Source organism: Prunus mume, linkage group LG3 (genome assembly GCF_029339155.1).
Source record: "Prunus mume cultivar Tortuosa linkage group LG3, ASM2933915v1, whole genome shotgun sequence".
Classification (NCBI taxonomy): Eukaryota; Viridiplantae; Streptophyta; class Magnoliopsida; order Rosales; family Rosaceae; genus Prunus; species Prunus mume.
This window is the reverse complement of record NC_142700.1, coordinates 9,953,826-9,968,905: the sequence shown is the minus strand read 5'-3', so window position 1 is coordinate 9,968,905 and position 15,080 is coordinate 9,953,826. Positions and strand designations below refer to the sequence as shown.

Genomic DNA, 15,080 nt, shown 5'->3' with positions numbered 1-15,080 from the left:
GTTTTCAAAGTTAAAACGTAGAATAAAACTTAAGCAACTTTCTCTATCAAACTAAGTACCAATTAAATTAACCAAAACTTGACCCCCAAATTTTTATATTTTTTTAATTAACCAAAAGATTTGGACCTTGATTAATTATACTAAACAAGTTTAGGCAGTAAAAATACATATATATCCTTCCAAATTGATGGGGTCCATATTTTTGTTTTTAAGTTATTATTTTGACTCAATCAGATTGTTGCAGTTGGATCAATATGTAGGTTAACCAATACATAATCTAAGTAATTGAAGAAATGAAATGTAATGTAATGAGTGGAGTGTTGAATTAAAATAATGATGTGTACATGATTCAAACATAAAATTCTAAGTATATAGGATATCTAGATCCTCTCATTGTCTTGACTGCCCTTTATTATTTAATCTAAGTGATCTATTACAAATCCAATGGGTAAATGTGTCAATGAATTTTTATATAGATATTACACCCTAGACAACGTGGGTACTTAAAGAATAGCAATGACATGATAGTGTGTATGTGTTTGCACTCGAGTTCAATCCTCCTCTTTATATATTAAAGCACTTTAGAATATCAATTTGTCAAAAAAAAAAAAATTACAATGAGCTATCACTTGAGTTAGGAAGTTTGAAACAAATGTTAGTAGACTCAATTGCTCAAACATCACTACTTCAACTTAGAAACTCTTACCCCAAATTAGTTAGACATGTTAATTAAGACAAACTTGGAATGGTAATCAACAATGTACCACCATATATATATTAGTTAACTATACTACTAATTAATAAATCAAAATTAGAATTTTTTTTTATGACAAAAAGTTTAGGGGGAAATTGACTACTCTCACCATTAGAGGCATGGTAGATCTACAACCTCGAGCCAAAAGGACTTAAGCGTGGCACCTGCATTGTCACCGGCATGAATTTATGTAGAAAATTGCATATCGTACACCAACAAGGACTGTGGGCAGCATGACTCAAACACTAATGGGACCATACACAATGCATGAACCTTACTAATTGAATCAACTCTCGTGGACAAAATAATCATTTTGTCCTTTAAAATAAAAAAAAAAAAAGCTATAGGTCACTAATAGTAGTGGATAACCCACTACATAAATAGTGTAGTGTACGATAAAGTTGCAATAAAGTTGACAGAAAAAATTTCTGCATTATCTCCTCTATAATAGTGTACAAATTCCAGTCAACATTTGCCTACAAAACCCAAAAAAAAAACAGTTTGTGTACACACGTAGGGGGGATGATTGATATTAATAAAATCTTTCCCCATAATCTTGAAGTTCCTAAAAAAATTGTTTGTTTTAATATTTTCTTTTGCGAAAAACCAAAATGCAATAGGATATAGATATACTTAAAAGAAAAAGAGGACATTAAATAATCTTGCACAAGAGAAAGAGGACAGATTTGGTGCTGCATTTTTTTCATATAAGAAATTTCTTATTGAAAAGAACGATAATAGTATGCTAAATACATACATACTATACGAATGTTAGGGCTCGAAACTAAAGCACTTTTCTTTGGTGCTCCTTCAGAGCCTTTCCATCGGGCAATAGGGGCCCAAGCCCGTTTCATGATTCCAGCAGCCTTAAGTTGTCGGGGTAGCTGCAGGGGCCCATGAAACCAGGCTAGCCCTCAGGTAAAATGAGCCCGAGCTCAAGCTCGGTTTCTTGACGTCAAGAACAAAATTTTTATAAAAAATCTACAAAAAAATTAAAAAATAAATAAAAATAAATATTTAGTCATATTTTTCACTTCCTCACACCAAACTCTATATAAATTGTTCTCATCATATCTCATGTGAATAGTTGTTGCCATGAAAATGGGTGGAAACACCACAACTTTTTGCAAGGGCTGCCACTATTCAAGTAAATAGTAATAACGATTACCTTACCATTACCCTTTACCATGGCAAATGAATGGAATTGCTCTTAGTTCTCTTACTTTTGGCTTGATTGCAAAGTCATTATTAAGAACTAATATATATCTGGCCATATATAATATGTGCAGAACCTAACTTCATAAACGTCACCCATTTACTGCATGCAAGCCAACAGGTGGGGCACCTCTCTTAAGTAAACTGTTTTAAGATCAGCAAAACACCAATAATAAAACTCTAATGGATAGATCCAAAAGAGCCGTTGAGAAATTATTGGAATCAGATTTGCCACTAAAGAAATGAAGCTCACTCGCTCTTGGAAACCAATAGCCTTTCCTTTATACAACATACATATACAGACAACCTAATTTGAGCAATCCTAACAATGTATTGTGTCAACGGGTTTAACTTATATAGATTAACGATATCAAGTTCGAACCCTCATAACACTTTAGTAGTGTAAAAAAATAATATCTTATGTATCAAAAGAGTAATAATATATGACATTTGTTGATCGCATTATTAACTGTTACAAAATAAGAATCATTCACATGAATTAATTTGGAGTAAATCTCACAATCGTTGTTTGTACCATAACTAACCGAGCAATCTTCGACTAGAGGAATCAGCCTCTGACACCAACAAGCGTAAATCTATTGGCAACAATGTAATCCGTGAGTCATTAGGGACAAATAGAAATAGTTTTTATGTAAGTTAGAAAGCTGCACACACAAGACTGAAAAGATTTGATTACTCAGAAACGGGCTGCTGCCCTACGTATATAAAATACATACTATTTAAATAAAAAAATAAATAAATAACCCTCAAGTTAAAGAATAGTTTGATATTGCCACCAATTTTCTTGGTCAAATCTTGAAAATTCAACGAAGACGGAATTAAATCTAAACGTTTATACTCTCTGACAAATATTATCATAAATTCATAATTGATAAGAGAGCCGACATGAGGTCAGTCAAGTGCCATGGATAAGCTGTGGATGGGCCAATCTGATAAGATTATTGTTGGAATTTTAGACCAGAAATAAATAAATAAAACAAATCTTTGACTGGAAATGTGATGGCAAGGATCTTAGAAGCTGAAGAGAATGGTTATAGGAACTGGGAAGTTGAAAATATATAGGTGATATTGCCTGGTATGTTCCTGGTTGGAACATGTACGGTTTGACTTGCCTGGTATGTTCCTTTTTCTAGTTCTAATTGAAGGCGAAGTGCTAACCAATATTCAAAGTTCAACTCATACTTGTGTTTTTTTTTCTTCATGGAAAAAGAATTACGAAGAAAACTTTCTCTATTGATGGCTTGGCTTGGATCGAGGGAGTCAAAGCTTCGACCAAAACTTTTTTAACGACTAAAGTTTTATTTTATTTTATGCGAAAACTGAAGTATTTCAACATTTACTGAATTATTTGAAATTAGTTAACGGGGTCTAATTTATTGAAAAAATGATTTGACTTGCAGACTAGTATGGCACATCAACCGCGTCTATGTGAAAAATGCCCCTCTTTGGAGCAATAATTTTCACTTCAATTATTTCAATTTTGACAATTAAAGGTTAGGCCAAATTGCATTATTTATCCTTGTGATTTGGCTCATTTTCCACTTTATTAATCATTGTCACTTCAATTTTGATAGTTTTAAGTCATGTAGTTTTGTTTGGTTACAAATAAGTCCAACAAGTTTCACAATGTCAAGAAAAATAGACAAAATTCGTAAGATTGACTGCAAAGATTTTGTAAAAAGACAGAAGTACCCTTACCCGTAGCGTTATCATGCTGCCACGTCAAATTACATCTATTAATTTGACGAAATTTATGATTTGAACTTGATTGCAAAACAAATTAAACTACAAGACTAAAAACCTTAGAATTTAAAACATAATTTGACTAGTAATACTAATTGATGGCAAACACACACAGTATAAGCCACGTGGATAAAGTGGAGCCCGCAAGAGTGCTAATGACTTTAACAACAGGGAAGGGTGTTGGTGTGTGGTGTCACAAATGTCTTCCCTTTTTGCTTTTCTTTCTTAATGCTCTGTTGGGCTTGGTGGTTGTGTGAGTTCAATACGACTCACTCTCACTCGCTATCTGTACGGCACGACAGCAAAGGCTTCCATATCATGTCTATATCTATCTATCTATCTATCTATATAAAATTAGGGTTAGAGTGTGCCAAATTTTGCACCTCTTTCAACGGGCTATGTTTGTGTGTAGGCCTCCCTGCCCTCCCTGCTCTCGTAGTCTCACTTATTGCGTAGATTTCAACTTCATCTACAAGACTTGAACCCTACAACCCGACCTACAACCCTACAAAATACAAATGGTCCCACACAAAAAAAATAAAATAAAAAACATCCTACAATTGTTGAATTTCTTTTCTTTTTGTTTTCTTTTTTGATTACTCCGAGTGTGTGTGAGAATGAACCTTAATTTTTATTTTTTGAATACAATCGATAGTCTAAACTACAAGAAGGAAGGGTGTTTCTCACACACGCTACAAGGATATCATTGGAGTTCGAACGAGACTACTGTTCTATACAAATCAATACCCTTTTTTATTGGACTAAACCTCGTTGGCAAATCCTGATATTATTTTCATCTAAGCATAAATATTCAACCAAATTTGATTTTAATAACCTTATTATGTACGTTTGTGTACTTTTCTAGACACGACTAGAAAAATGCCATGTACCTTGTATAAATATCAATAGCGTGAACAGAATCTTATATTTGGATCCTCTAGTTTCTGTCATCCAACCATATTTACGTCGGAATTGGATTAAGATTGATAATAAACACATTTTGATTGACCAATAGGACAAGAGAGTCGCATGGCTACAAGTTACAACAAGAAAAGGACGTGGCATCGATCAATCCACTGCCTGCCCCATTTTATAAAATTTGATGTCAAACATGTAAAATATATTAGTATACTGCACACAGGTTGTGTCTGATTTTTGTTGTCATCACCCAGAGTGGCTTGTAGCCATGAAGGGAGATGAACATGTCTAAATTTGTTTGTTGGGTCTCTATTCATTTTTTGTACTTTACAGGAAACTCATTCGAGTACTATTCAAAATTCAAGAAATTTTTTATTCATTAATTTTCTGCCTCTCTTGGCATATGTTTTGTTCTGATATACTTTGTTTTCTATGTACTTCATTGAACTTTTCAACCTTATGATGTTTTGTTCTTCATATGCGCCAATAGTTTCTCTTGACACTAAATAAAGCATTTTATGCTATCCATCGCATCGACAAGAAGAAGAAGAAGAAGAAATCATCGAAAACCTCGAATATCTAGCAATGATAAACGAGATGAAGGGGGTGACTTAATCTTCTTGATCAAGTGCAATATATATCTTGCAAGAAATGAATTCTTGTAGCTTTCCAAGCCGAACCAAACCAAACGTTATTGTTTTGACAACCATTTAGTAGTGCTTTTGGAATTTTGGACTTCCCTAAAAGTGATTATAAATGGTCCTCCTCCCTCCACACTTCATTGCATTTTCAAAATTCATAACTCCTAGAAGTTGGAATATTCCTAAAACTAGCCTCTAAATATTCTGCTAGAATACGAACAAATTCAGCTTGCCAATATGCTACAATGTTACACCACAAATGAATTAAGGCATATGCTTTGAACATTAAAGCATTTGAAAGCTTTAGCTTCCCTTCCATTGCGTGCATGCATATAGATTAATTAACCAACTTTGGAAGCAAAGTTAATTAGGTTCCTAAATCTTGTTTAAAAAGATAAGCATGTAATTAGCACTAACCTGAAATATTTAGAGATCAATCAAGGACGTTTGCTCGTGAAGCTTCAATCCTTGGCCGTCACAATCAATGAAACTTTGGCAGAGCTTTTCTTTCTTGTTCATTACATATATATAATATTTATACATATATGTTTGGAAGGTTCAGAACAGAAGCTATGGAATTAATAAGACCTGGTTTTTTTGCATGCATGATTGGTAATAATTTAAACACGCTATCTCTCCACGCGGTCTGTGGAAGCAGCGGTACGGTCATGGTGGTGATGAGTTGCCATGAATTATTAAAGATGACATTTTCGAGCTGGCCATTGTTCATTCACAGTTCAAAGACGACGAAGCCATTAAAAAAAATTATTTTATTTTGAAAATTAAAATAAATATTTTATTGTTCTTGCGGTGCACCTTGGTAAGGCATCAACATGGCTTCTGGGGTTTCTGATTTAAATTAATAAACTATATATGTGACAGTTGGTTAGTTGATTCAATTAAAGAACATGTGTTAGTTAACAAGTTGAAGGACTTGGAATACCAAATGTCAGTGTTTTGTTGGATGAGGATCAAGATCCAAATTGAGTTCACATTTCAGCCATCAATGTTTTTCAAATGCTTTAGGAGTACCCTTCTTCTCCAAACATTAATTCCCTTTGGGTATTGAAACAAAATAATGATTCAATCATTTGGAAGAAGAGTTTTTTAAAAATCGAATTAGCATGTGTACAATAGTCTAACATATTTATTTGGTCACGATAAGTTAGCGTCGTGACTAAATAAAGTACAGGTATTCACTCTATTGTGATTAACGAATTATCACTTTACACACGTGATGAACCGTGAGTATTGTCTATCCATGCCCACGTAGTTGAAATATATTTGGATCAACTTTGTTTTAAAATATCTCTATCTCAGAAAATTCTATTTAATCTATTTAGCATGTATATATGTACACGGCATTGATTTTTCAATATATATTTGTTTACGAATATATATATTATATTGAATATTATGATCTCATTTTTGGCCTTGTATGTGTCCAACATATTCTAATAATTCTAATAGAATTATGCCAATATATCTGGAAAAATATTTGGTAAAGAGAGGAGCTTAGGCATATGCGTCTCTATAGATGCTCCTTTGTAAAGTACATGCAGGGGTACTGATTTCAACATATTAAAGCAGGGATTTTCCAACTAGCTTGTATATCTTCCATAGCCGCCCTAGCTAGCTAGTGGAAATAACTTTACACTAGGGTAAAGTTGTAGCCCCTAATTTTGAATTTGTGGACCGCATATACCTAGTCGCACTTGTTCAAACCATGTGTTTATTGGTACGAATAAGTAGGACCTAGCTAGGACAACAAGAAGTTACTAGGAACTTAATGCCACAACAAAAGTGAGGCAATTTCGATCTAGTCACGTCATGAGCTTTAATCTTTTTGATACAGGCGATACTGAAAGAGGGGAAAAACCAAACCTAAGACCTCAATTGCATGAATAAATACTCTAAACTACTTGAGCTATAAGTCTATTTCTCATTAGCTTTAATCTTGCTTTTTCCACAATTTTGTTCATACATGTGATCACACAAGCAAAATACGTGTCAATGAGAACTAGTAGGGTTGATCAAATACTTACAAATTGAAGTGAACTTTAGAAGATAAAAAAACAACTTGCCTAGCTAGTTCCGTCCACAAACTTTGAATGAAACATATTTTCCCTGATTTTTCTTGTCCATTTGTACCACATCCAACCTAGCAAAGTTTCTTTCGTGTCATGTATGACATGAATATTAGGGAGGATGAGTCATTCAATCAGATAAACAAAGCAAACTTTAATTCTTGTGCAACTTCGCGCATGCACATCTCTATGTGTATAAAGATTATATAGTAATATTACTTTTGTGTGGTTCTTAACATTTTAAACGTTTTGGATTACTGCAAATTCATTTAGACTAACATTTTAAACTTTACAAATGAATCTCGACTTTAGTGAATCTCACAAATTCTGATTTTTGATTAAGGGAGGTACTATATCCATATCCGAATAAATTGGATTATATCCACTAGCTACACACCACTACAACATGTGGTTTTTACCCTATTTCTCCATAAAGCTACTTAAAGTATCTTTTAAGTTTAACCTAAATATGAGGATGGAGAAATACTTTTGAATTAAAATATTCAGGCTACTTTCAGATAAATTTCTACTTCCGCCCTTGACCAAATGTACCGAAAGGAACATCCTACTTCAATTAAACGACAATATGTTGAAGGCACTTACTGAAGACCAAGCTCGTATAACCTAAATCTCTAGACATGTGTCATGACCACTAGGATTTGGCCAAAGTCCCACATCAAAAGTTGGGCAAACATCCACTTCATTTTTGCCTGTGAAAGGGGAAAAGTGCCTAGGTAAAAAGGTAATTAATCTATACCACATTCTTACTATGCTAAAATCACATTTAACTTATACTCTGCTGACTTAAGTATCAGAGAGCCTTCAGCAATTACCACATCAATGCCAAGATCTAGATGATTGTTTCTTTTGCTCACCTTTTGCAAATTCGCTTACTTGTTGAAAGCGTTACTACCGAAGGTCCACACCTTCCCATCACTTGCTGAAGAAACCACACTTCACCTTTTAAGTTGAATCCAGTTTTGGACATCAACATTATGTATTAATAAAGGATGTAATTGTATCGATATTGCTATAATGTATCAATAACATGTCGGTACGTTTTATTGTTGATATGTTATCAATACAATATCGATAATCCGTTCTTTAATTTGTGACACGCACATATGAATAATTTGTGACGGACGATAAATATGGTGCGGGAGGAAAATTCACCTTAGAAAAATTATCATATTATCCAAATCTTTGCTTAGATATTACACCAACAATCTTCTGGTAAACCAGCCTTTACCCACTGACGTGACAAGACTGGCAATCGAAATGTGACATACATGGGACTATCTTTGTGGGGATTCTTTCACAATTTTTCTGGTGCCAAGTTGCTCTGATTCCCCCACAAAACAAAAATCAATCCAAAAAAATATTTTATATAATGCACCTTTTTAAACCTTTAAAAAACACAATACAATACTTTATCCCGAAAAAGACGAACACATAAATCGCCACTTTTTATCCGGGCTTTATAAAGCGGACCACAGGGCCACACGCAACGCACGACCGCAGCGAGCACATCGAACCAGCGGCGATTTTCTATTGGCGCGTTGATTCAACGGGACCGGAGCCCGCGTGGAGGGAGTGGAAAAGTGACACGTAAGAAAAAGAGGCAGAGGACAAAAATGCTTAAAAGCGTGAATCAGAGTCACGGAACTGTACCCGCAACGGACTACGGAAAGACGACCCATCCGGAAACCGCTAATTGCGCTCCCTTCTTTTTCGCTTTGCTGTTTTGCCCAAATCCTTTACCAGCGGTTTTGATCTCACTTTGTCCCCCTTTTTTGGCCCGTTATCTTTACTGTTTTACTAGCTTTATACATAAAATTCTTAATCTATAAACATGAAATGTTATTCAAAATCAAAATGGTAGATACAGGTTAAGCCGGTTGACTTAAACAGAGAGTCCGTCGTCTTGCATCTGAATTCTATTCTCGTACGTTACAGTAACTTGATTTTTTTTCACGAAAACGCCAAAATTGTTTTTGATTAGATAAAGTAACTTGTTGGGTTAGTAAAGTAACACCTCTTGGTTTAATTGTATAGGTGTTTTTAAGAGGGGACGATTTTTTAGGCAAATAAGCAATATGCCTCTTTCTCGAAGTGTCCTTTATAGAAACTTCCATTGAGAAATCAACTGAATTATACAATTTTATTTCATTTGAATGGAGTAATAATTTTATAGCAAAGTTTATTTGACCCAATTAAAATTTTAGGACGGTTTGCCGTACATTTCAAATATAGTTATATTATCTATTGCAAAGTTCACACATGCAATTGCGGAGTAGTCACTATAGACTATAGAGATGTTGCATCATGACATGGACTCGCTAAGTATTATCTTAACTTAAACTCAGGTATTATAAAATGTAATTTCCACTTGTTCGCGTTTTCCATTTTATATTAAGCCATCCTAGAAAAGTAGAGGAAGCAATAGTTGAATAATGATAAAATTGCAGCATAAGTAGACCTACTTCTCTCATCTCTATGTGAGAGTTGCCATATTGGAGTTACATTATAAGGTGTAATGAATTCTTTTTATTATTATATAAACGAAGCGATATTTTGACTACTCTATACGAAGCGGAAGGGGGAATCGAACACGAGTGCAAATAAGAGGGTATATCATATCTTACTAAAATGCAAGAAGTTTCTGACAAAATCACACCTTTTTTTTTTGTTCTAAAAGAAAAAGAAAGAAATTAAGACGTAAGTAAATACAAGAAGTTTCTACCAAAATCTAAGATCGGTTTCCAAAAACAATTAAAGAAAAAATCTGACCTTAAAATTGGGAAAAAAAGGCAGTGCGATACTTTTATCGTGTCAACTTTGAGGCAGTCTTCGACTTTTGTTTGGTTCTCATCTGTTTGAGCAAATGGCAAACATGCCATAAAATCATCCCGTGAGAGTTTGATTTCTTGTGAAATGTTTTGGAATGTTTTTATTTATTTATCTAGGTTTCTTTTTGTGGCACCAAATGATTGGAGCATGCAAAAGTCTCAATAGCAACTTGTTTGTGCATCAATCAAGGCATCGATCTGCGCCCTAGATTTGCCTTAATCCATTGTTTAATTACGGTTCTAACCCCCATTGAGAAAGATAAATACTAAACAACCAAGAAGTAAAACAAAACAAAAAAGGATAAAGGGAATGTTTTTACTACCAAACATTGCTTAAATAACACCCAAAATTTAAAGGGAAAATATACATTCGTTGAAAAAATTTATTCGTATGTGCCAATTAATGTATAGTTGCTCACGATTGATTTATCTTTTAAATGGATTTATTTGTAAGAAATACTGAGAAAATTTTGTGAAATCAAGGACACAATGCGCAGACTTTCCACACCGATTGCTCAAAAAAAAGTATTTTGTCTTTCCATGCCGATTTCTCGCATGAATGACTTTGCTTCTCGTGTTGAATTCTCACAGAAACAATTCAATATCTAGAAACAAATAGCAAGTCTCACATTGTTATTATTAGACGATGGCACATTTCAGTGGCGTCACACGAAATTTTTATCGATTAAATGAATACTTTCACTTCATACCATTTAGTATCCGCAATTTAAAAAACTTTGTGTCGCGTATAGGCAACATTCTAACATACCGAGAATTATTACACTATAATGTAACTTATGAGAAAATTCAGAACAGTTTTTGAGTATGCATAGACAAAGATATGGGTGGATTAAGAGTATGATATCATAGTAGAATATAAGCATTCTTTTTCGTACTCAAGTTTTAAAAAAAATCAGATCAAATATGAATGCCAAACATCAAGTCTTACCTGCTAATGATGGTGCCCTATTAATACGCAATTAAAACCACAAAAGAAAATTACATTAATCTACAGTTCTCTAATCAAGAAATAAAGAAAGAGGCATGATATTTTAATTGAAGTTTAATTAAGACTAAGAAGGAAAATAAAATAAAGAGAAAAAAGAAAAGTCTGTCTCACTTATTGTACCTGCCAAGTACGCCTAATTGTACCTCCCAACCTTCTCTCATCATCACCTTTCCATGTCTCACATTAACTTCTCTCTCTCTCTCTCTCCCCCCTCTCCTCTCCTTACTTTATTCCCTCTCCTGCCCTTTATATATTCCACTTCTCCCCTCACACCTCTCACACCCACCACCACTCCATCATCTCTTCTTCTCTCTCTAAAACAAAACTTCTCTCTTTTCGGCTCCTCGCACAGTCCGTACACATCATCATCATCATGAAGCAGTTGATGAGAAGGCTCTCCCGGGTCGCCGACTCGTCGCAGTACTGCCTCCTGCGCTCCGCCGACACGGCGTCGTCCCGCCCGCGCAGAAGCGAGTCGTTTCGGGTGAAGCTCCGCCGCCGCAGGTCCTCCGCCGGCGAACCGGTGGTTCCAGAGGGACACGTGCCGGTCTACGTTGGCGACGAGATGGAGCGGTTCGTGGTTCACGCCGAGCTGCTGAACCACCCGGTCTTCGTCGAGCTCTTGAACAAGTCGGCTCAGGAGTACGGCTACGAGCAAAGGGCGTGCTCCGGATCCCTTGTCACGTGATCGTCTTCGAGCGCGTGCTGGAGGCTCTCCGCCTCGGGCAGCCCCCGTCACGTGACCTGCACGACCTCCTGAGCTCGATCTCCGACGACCTGAGATCTTGGTAGATTCGGTAATTTAGGGAAATGTTTTGGCCTTTTTTGTAAATACGGTGGCGTTTTCGATCGAAGTGAAGCAAAAGAGTAAAGAGCAGTTGCAAACTTGCAAGGTCCTTAAAAAAAAGTTTTTTTAGTTTTTTTTTTTGGGTGTTGTAAAGGGAAAGAATACTACTCAGGCTTTAGAGTGTGCCTAGAAATGCTAGTGCTGGTCTCTGTATAATTGAATTACAGTCATGGCAAAAACGGAAAATTACTTGTACTTTTTTGTCCTAATTTTTGTGTTGTTCTTTCTCGACTTATTTTCTTTCTTCTTCCTGTTTGTTTCCCGGGAATCCTGGGGAGAAACGGTGAAGAAAATCATGTAACACTAAAATTTGGATTCCGTGAGTGCCAATTTTCAAGAGGGATGATTGTCTCTGTTTAATTTATGGAAATGGACGATGATTTTTGAGATTCAAGAGTTTTTGGGGGTTTTGATTGGTTTGTTTTCCGTTTGATACATTTTGCATTTTCCGGGAAGCCAAACGGGCACGGCAGTGAGTTTTGGTGTAATTTCCAGGGCGGCAGTGGAAGCCAGACATGAAGTTGGTACTAAATTACAGAACTGGGACTGTATTGATTTTGGGGGGTTTAAGTAACATCCGCAACGGATCTGGAAAAATCTCTGACACGATATGACCGGGTTGGATTTGTCTCTGTACTGTAATTTACGCGATGTTTGGTGGCTCTTTGGGTAGGGCGATAACTTTGTCTGTCTAGATTTCTGGTGAGGGTGTTTTGGTCAATTTTGCGGGGATGATGGTTTCGGTGGCTTATGAGATCATGGTGATATGCTGTTTTTGAGTTTTGACGGTGGTAGCTCAAGCCTGGCTGGCTGTAGAAGCACAAAGCACCTTCTGGTTTGCACAAAAATTAAAAGAAAATGTGTACATTAATACATTTTTGGCTTCACTGATTTATATTTTTGTTTTAGGGTGAAATATAAATTAAGTGTCAAGCAAAGTTGTGTCCTATGATACCGCATCGTATTAGGAGAAAAACTTATCTATAACAGAGTTGTATGTAAACACAGTTATTTGATCACTCGAGGCAATTAAGTTTTTCTCCGATGCAAGAGTGTGTGCCTCGAGTTTCTCCGGTGCAAGAATGTGTGAGATGAAAAGAAGAAAGAGTACATTTACCAACTATATGGCCAAGCATGTACATGAACATGCACATAATCCGGCAGTTAATCTCACCTAACACAAATGATTATAAGAAACTGTCAAAACAATCTCATTCAACCCACCAACGATTTAGAGAGTCCAAATTAGATAAGTCCATATACACAAATCAAGGCATGCATTGTCCACCTAAAGCATAGACACCATGATTAATGGCTTAATGCATTTGCCACCTAATATGATTAGGTAAATCCTCATCCGGTCGGTCTGCACACTAGTATATTGCTCTTGCTCTTATTTTTGAGGCTACAATATTCCAATTTTAGTTCACTAATGAAATTGCTAAATCTGTACGGACACTTAATTAGTAACATTTTTTGTGTGTGTTAAGCTTAATTAGTAACATTTGATTACATAGCTCGAGGCTTGGTCTCTCGGATTAGTTGAAATGTAGATTGATTTTGGAGAGGAAACTTCGAGCAAAGCTTACCATGCAAGAATACATTACAGAAACTTGTCAAAGATGCTTCGGTTTTGTCTCTAAAACGTGTCAAAGATTTCTGGGTAGGTGAGTTTTTTATTAGTCTTTTCAAACAAATATACCAATATTACTTCAAATTTTATCTTGAGTAGGTGATGCATATATGTCATTAGTCAAGTTTATACCTAAGTTTTATCATGGGATTGATTATTTTGGATTTTAACTTTAGATAAAAATCAAGTGTATTTATATTTTTTGAGATAACCTCGACGGAACGAGGGAAACTTTATTGATAAAACGAAGAATTACAACGGGAGGACAAAATGTCTAACCCCGACTCAAAGAATCACATAATAGAACGTCCTAAATAAGATTAGGGGCACCCCAAACTAAATAAAGTTGTCTATGTTATATGTTAATGCCCTTAATTTGACTTTATAAGTATGTATTTGTTTTGCCACGGAAAAACAAAATCTTAATTTGAGCACAAACAAGAACAGAAAATACAAAATCTACCTACCTTTCTTTAATTAGAGTAAAGGACATTATTGCTATGCTACAAAGCTTGGTGATTACGAATTACTAAGTTCATGCATGGTCCCCGTATGTGTAGAGAAACTCGCCTAATCCCCGAAGACATTTCCAGGTTTTTTGTACCGGTTAAGTTTTTCCTATCAATGAAATCCTATTGCTATTCTCTCAAAAAAAAACACCTTCACCCCTAAAATAAGGATAAAAATAAGTGTTTGAGGGATTAATTTCGTGTGTGTTATTATCAAGCTTTGAATTTATTAGTGCTTCTCTTCTTAAATTTGACAAATATCTTAAGTTCAAATTTCATTTTTTATTGATTAAAGAAAAATGCATGTACGATTCGGTCAAGCCTCGGACTCATACATTGCATTAGGCATAGACAAGAAACTTTTAACCCTAGTGATTATACATAAGACACTAATTATAGCTAAGTAGCTCATTAATAGAAAAATTAGTTCCAATGGACAAGAAGTACACAAAATGCAAGGGCCGTTACTCAAAGGAGGCAGTTTATGTCGTGAAGCTCCAAAGCAATTGAATTGTGCCGGGCCAAAAATTAAACATGAACAACCGTTAACTTGGTCCGCATGATTCCACTTCTACGTACCATTTCGTTTTCTCTGTTTGTGTATCTACTTTGCTGTCTCTAATTAACACGTGTCGAAAGCTCAGGACTTGAGCACTTGCTATATGGATGTGTTTGGCATTCCTAATTAATACATACAATTAGGGACTGGTTGATTAAATCTGCCTGCATTAAAAATGTACATGAAATCATTTTTGGGGCAATTGCCAAACATGGCCATAGCATAACCATAGTTTACTCTTTACTTTGAATTTATGCAACCATGATTATGTCAATAAACACGTGTCAAATGTTGA

At 35.3% G+C, this 15,080-nt stretch overlaps 1 protein-coding gene across 1 annotated transcript; it reads left to right on the top strand.

Annotated features, from left to right (window-relative positions):
* Window positions 1–11,458: 11,458 nt before the first annotated feature.
* Window positions 11,459–12,478, top strand: LOC103325707 (auxin-responsive protein SAUR72-like). Its single transcript, XM_008227888.2, is given in 2 exon segments — window positions 11,459–11,890; window positions 11,893–12,478. Coding segments are annotated over 2 exon segments (417 nt in total). The 5' UTR covers window positions 11,459–11,610; the 3' UTR covers window positions 12,030–12,478.
* Window positions 12,479–15,080: the final 2,602 nt, after the last annotated feature.